Source organism: Colobus angolensis, unplaced genomic scaffold (assembly GCF_000951035.1).
Source record: "Colobus angolensis palliatus isolate OR3802 unplaced genomic scaffold, Cang.pa_1.0 Scaffold30, whole genome shotgun sequence".
NCBI classification, from domain to species: domain Eukaryota; kingdom Metazoa; phylum Chordata; class Mammalia; order Primates; family Cercopithecidae; genus Colobus; species Colobus angolensis.
Genome location: NW_012116266.1, coordinates 11,911,851 through 11,917,852, shown reverse-complemented (window position 1 = coordinate 11,917,852; position 6,002 = coordinate 11,911,851). Strand labels below are relative to the sequence as shown.

At 37.6% G+C, this 6,002-nt stretch overlaps 1 protein-coding gene across 1 annotated transcript in view; it reads right to left on the bottom strand.

Annotated features, from left to right (window-relative positions):
- Nucleotides 1-6,002, bottom strand: part of HSPD1 (heat shock 60kDa protein 1 (chaperonin)) — a 28,237-nt gene extending 22,235 nt beyond the window's left edge. The window contains exons 1-6 of the mRNA XM_011950015.1: nucleotides 5,909-6,002; nucleotides 4,370-4,622; nucleotides 2,224-2,306; nucleotides 1,617-1,712; nucleotides 1,155-1,248; nucleotides 318-487 (exon numbers count right to left, since the gene is read on the bottom strand). Coding sequence (XP_011805405.1) covers nucleotides 318-487; nucleotides 1,155-1,248; nucleotides 1,617-1,712; nucleotides 2,224-2,306; nucleotides 4,370-4,622; nucleotides 5,909-5,965 — 753 coding nt within the window. The 5' untranslated portion in view covers nucleotides 5,966-6,002. The remainder of the gene's footprint in view (nucleotides 1-317; nucleotides 488-1,154; nucleotides 1,249-1,616; nucleotides 1,713-2,223; nucleotides 2,307-4,369; nucleotides 4,623-5,908) is intronic.

The following is a 6,002-nucleotide window of genomic DNA, read 5'->3' as shown; positions in this document are numbered from 1 at the left end:
AAAAAAAAAAAAATTACAAGATCCAGTCATGTACCTTCAAAACAACTGTAAACACTTGCAAAATATAGAAAGGTACCAATGTGCTAAATTAGTCTGTTCTACGAGACAGTTGAGCAAAATGTAAAGAATTTGGGGTCCCTTTCGAAAACAGAACCATAAGGATACATAGAGCACACCTGATTTACACAATGACAATTCTAGATACAAACCCAACTGGATCAAATGTGGAGGTACACATGATGGAGACTACGAATAGAAATATAAATAATTCTGTCTTTGACCCAGAAATATAAATCATCAAATACCACTGGCTATTACCTATTCAAGACGAGTGTACTTAGAGCTTCTCCATCAACGTCTTCAGCGATTATGACCAAAGGCTTACGGTGAGCATTGGCAATTTCAAGAGCCGGTACAATGGACTGGACACTAGAAATTTTCTTTTCACTCAGCAGAACATAGGCATCCTGGAATTCACATTTCTGACCTGTAAAAATAATGAAGATTTCAAAAATATACAAAAAATGACTGCAATGTATTCAAGTGAAAAGCTAAACCAAGGTTCCAATACATTTTAAAATTGACCAGTGAGTTTGTTTCCCTCCTTCATGTCTCATATGCATTAACTTTTGGAATATACACATTTATTTTTTAGAGTATGACACCAACTAATACCTATAGTTTGACACACATTAGGAAAGTATATTTTAAACATTTCAGAAGGCCAAAGCAGGCAGATGACTTGAGGCCAGGCGTTCAAAACCAGCCTGGTCAACATGGCTAAACCCTGTCTCTATTAAAAATACAAAAATTGGCCACGCATGGTGCTTCATACCTGTAATCCCAGCACTTTGGGAGGCCAAGGCGGGTGGATCACCTGAGGTCAGGAGTTAAGAGACCAGCCTGGCCAACTTGATGAAACCCCATCTCTACTAAAAATACAAAAATCAGCTTGGCATGGTGGCGTGTGCCTGTAATCCCAGCTACTCGGGAGACTGAGGCAGAAGAATCACCTCAACCCAGGAGGCGGGGGTTGCAGTGAGCAATGCGCCACTGCATCTCGCCACTGCACTCCAGCCTGGGCAACAGAGAATGAGACTCTGTCTAAAATAACAAAAAAAAAAATAATAATTCAGTTATTGATTTGTTCTTACCTTTTGATGTATTAATAAAGTATGGAGAAATATAGCCTCGATCAAATTTCATGCCTTCGATAATTTCTAATTCATCATTCAGTGTTTTTCCATCCTATGAAAAGTCAAAGAATTAGGTATATTGATTTCATTGAAAACAAAACATGGAATTACAGGCCAGATTAATAAAAACAGAGATGTAGGGTGGAGTATGAAAAAGCCCAGGACATCCAATTGCACTTCTGCAAAAAATCCCAAAAAGTGCTTATTTGAATAATCATTTAAGTTAGGATGGATTCATTTCATGGAGCAAAGGCGAATTCACATAAAACATAGTAAGTACTTTATTCTATATATGTGCTGAAACTACATATGAAGGAATAAAAAAGCACTGTTTTTAAAACATAGAATTTTTCTATTTGGAAAATTCAGTTTTGATCATCAGATAACTCAAACTATCTTTAAAAATACAAACACACTTGCCTTTACTGTGATGACACCCTTTCTTCCAACCTTTTTCATTGCATCAGAGATGATATTGCCAATTTCTTTGTCTCCATTTGCAGAAATCGTAGCAACCTGAAATAATCAAGTTACTCTTCAATAAAAGGTAAGACTGGTGTCCTTAGTCAGTTCCCTTACCTTTTCTTAGTAACTTCCAAATTGATACTTCCATTCAGGGGAGAGAAGGGGAATTTACATTATGATAGTTTTCATGAAACACTGGTTCTTTGCTCTTTTCTGATTCATTATTTGACTACATTGTTTTGAAGAATATGATATATAAAACTATTCTTGTAACAAAAAGTTTAAAAATGCTGACTTCATTACAAACTGACAAAATTTATGCACCTTTGACAATGGCTAAGAACATTTTCACAACATACAAATCCATTTTACAGCCATGCAGAACTAAATGACAACCATTATGGTCACTATTCTTTTCAAAAGTTTTAGCAGTAAGAAACAATGATTCTAATATTGATGATTGCATAGTATTATTATTCTGACATTGGTGTGATCAAGGAAAAAAAAAGTACACATGCCATTAAATTTTTTTAAAAAAACATGTAACATGTTAAGTCCTTACCTGTGCAATTTCTTCAGGGGTGGTCACAGGTTTAGACTGCTTTTTAAGTTCAGCAATTACAGCATCAACAGCTAACATCACACCTAGTTCAACAATATATGTCATTACAATGTTTATTTCTCTCATGGCTTCTAAGTCAAGTAGAAATCTTGAGATTCGTGACAAATATTTTAATGCCTTAAATTTATTTTTATTATTTTTTTTGAGACAGGGTCTTGTTCTGTTGCCCAGGCTGGAGTGCAGTAGCACAGATCAGGCTCACTGAAACCCTGACATCCTAGGCTCAAGGGAGCAGCTGAGACCACAGGCTCAAGCCACCGTGCTCAGCTCATTTTATTTTTGTAGACAAGGTCTCGCTATGTTGCCAAAGCTGGTCTTGAACTCCTGGGCTCAAGTGATCCTCCCACCTCAGCTTCCCATGTAGCTAGGACTACAGGCATGTACCTATGCTTGGTCTTTAGTGCCTTAATATTAAATTTACACATGGCTTCTGAGACAGTGCTTCCTAATAACAAAGAGTTGCATGGCCTGTACTTAAACAGTAACTTTAGGTTCACACAGTAAATAAAATCTCACAATGCCAAAATTTTGAAAATAGGACTAAAACAAGGTAGATGTGTATAGTTTCAAGAGTCTCACACCGAACTCATCCTATGCAAATTATTCCTAACTCAATCATGCTGCCTGTTTTCAGTAGGGTCCCTGACACTTCTCATGTCCATTAGATGATGCAAAAAAGGACCAAAATGGTTAACACTCTCTTATTTTCAACAAGAAGTATAGTTCTTAAGTGATAGGAATCTGTTGTGACTATGCCTCTGCAGGTGTCAATTATCTGAAAACCCCTCAATTTAGTATGTATTATGAACTAACAAAATATTTTTGTTTTACATCACTCTTAACAGTCCTATTTTGCTCAACTGGGAATAGTGCTAGCTCTCTTGTTGTTTGAGAAATGTCACTTCAAAAAAAATCCAATGCAAGGTGTTGGGAAGTCCTCTTCATAACCTTAATTAATACTTGTTAGTGATTTACAGTAAAACTGCTTTTAGTGAAGTGTAGTCACGTGGTCCGTAAACATTGAAATATATGAGGTAATGATACATTAGTATGCCAATTCTGACAAAAAATGATCAATAGCTCCCCCACCTTCACTCACAAGAGGGTTCCTGGTTTCAACCCTAACATACCCTGGATATACACAGTAATTCTGCTGATAGGAAAACCAAATCTTAGCACACAGATAATAAATGACAAAGATGGGACTAGAATTTAAGTCTACACTGCCATGCAGTTCATGCTGAGGAGCAAATTTATTAATTAAGTTGCACTCCAGTTATAAGCACTAACAAAACACAAACCAATAACATGGTGTGTGCTATTAAGAAAAAATACACTAATGGGCCGGGCGCGGTGGCTCATGCTTGTAATCCCAGCACTTTGGGAGGCTGAGGCAGGCAGATCACGAGGTCAGGAGATCAAGACCATCCTGGCTAACTCGGTGAAACCCCATCTCTACTAAAAAATACAGAAAATTAGCTGGGCATGGTGGTGGGCACCTGTAGTCCCAGCTACTCGGGAGGCTGAGGCAGGAGAATGGCGTGAACCTGGGAGGCGGAGCTTGCAGTAAGCGTAGATCACGCCACAGTACTCTGGGCTGGGGGACAGAGCCAGACTCTGTCTCAAAAAAATAAAAAAATAAATAAACTGAGGAAAACATTACTTTCTGACATTCTGAATGATCCAGTGTATTCAGTCTTACTTTCTACAAAACTAAACTAAAAATTAGCCAGGAATGGTGGTGAGTGCCTGTAGTAGTCGCAGCTACTTGGAGGCTGAAGCAGGATTGCTTGAGTCCAGGAGTTCCAGTGCAGTCCAGCCTGGGCTACAGAGCAAGACCCTGTCTCTAAAAACAAAAGAAACCAACTAAGTAAAACATCAAAATTACCTAACAGTACCTACCCACCATACAGCCAGGCACTGAATCACTACTTGCTAAAGGAAAACCCAGTTTAAGATTTCTCCAGGCCAAGAGGAATGAGAGAAGGATCAATTTCCTAAAGTAACACTCTCCTTAGGTCCAAGGAATCAATGCCTTAAAGCACACTGAAGTTTAGAACACTGTAGTGACAATAGACATTCCTACCTCTCCTGATTTCCACGGGATTAGCACCTTTGCTAATCTTCTCGAAGCCTTCCTTGGCTATAGAGCGTGCCAGTACAGTAGCAGTGGTAGTGCCATCCCCAGCCTCTTCATTTGTGTTATTGGCAACATCTTGTACAAGTTTAGCTCCAATGTTTTTATATTTATCCTTTAAGTCAATTGACTTTGCAACAGTCACACCATCTTTTGTTACTTTGGGACTTCCCCAGCTCTGCTCAATAATCACTGTTCTTCCCTAGAAGAAAAAAAAAGTAACAGGATCACACATACCCTAAGGATTACTTATATTTTACAAAATGAGCAGTCTTCATAATAAAGCAACTACTTCAACGTCTCAACATAAGTTGTGTCATTTTTATCAGTCTTGCAGCATGAATCTCAAGGGCAAGTTTATCGACATTCTTTGTCTACAGACAAAATGACCTGTTTCTCTGCCAAGAGCATAATTTTGAACTAAGTAATTTAGGAGATTAAAATACTAGGGACTAAAATTTGTCATCTTATAAAATGAACAAGAATACAAGACAAAGAATAAAACAATCTTCCTATCACTAATACTTAAGTTTTAGTGCCTGTTATCTTTTAAAGCTATATGACTTGTTTTAAAATTCGTTTTAAATATTAACCATCAAGGCAAGTAGTGTGCTCTTCCAGGTTCACTCAACATAAAACTTCAACCATGGCACAGTTACTGGTCATCCTTTGGATTTGAACTAAAGCTGCTACTTTGTATTCGTGAGGTGTGCAAATGTTGTATTTTATGCAGTTGTTTGGATCACTTGATATCTGAACTGTCTTCAAACTGAAATGAAGCACCACTTGACTGCACACCAACCTTCAAAGCCCTCCTCAAAATATTACCTCTATTAAATGAGACTTATTTTAAATACGCTTTGGAACAAAAGAACAGCAGAAAACCGATGGGTAAAACTAGCATCTTGGGGTGGAGGAGAGAATGGGAAGCTACTGTATAATGAGTACAAAGTTACAATTTTCCCATATAAAAAGTTTTGGAGATGGATGGTGGTGATGACTGCACAACATAAATGTAATTAACGTCCCCAAAGTGCACACTTAATGGCAATTTTATGTTGTGAACGTTTTACTACAAAGCCCCCCCCCCAAAAAAAAATTTAGCACCTACAAGCACATACCTGAGGGATTATGGAAGATAAGTTAAACTCTTCTCTCTACACTTGGCATGAACTACTTGGAAAGGATCCAAATTTTAACTTAGGCAAGCAAAATTCTACCTCGAGTTTAAGAATCCATCTTGAGCTATGTTACTACCCAATTACATCACACATTGAACAAACTAGTTTCGAAAATCTGGCTGAAGCAGTTTAAGCTTTAAGATCATGTCTAAGAAAAAAAAAGTTAACCAATACTTCAGAATTCTTACATGTAAACTGAGTTCTCAAAAATGGATACGAAAGTACTGTTCAATAGTTCAGTGCGACTATTTGCGAGCAAAATGCTATTAATACTACTGTAATTATAATAAAATAAAAATACTGATACCTTTGGCCCCATTGTAACGGCCACAGCATCGGCTAAAAGGTCTACACCTTGAAGCATTAAGGCTCGGGCATCTGCACCAAATTTTACATCTTTG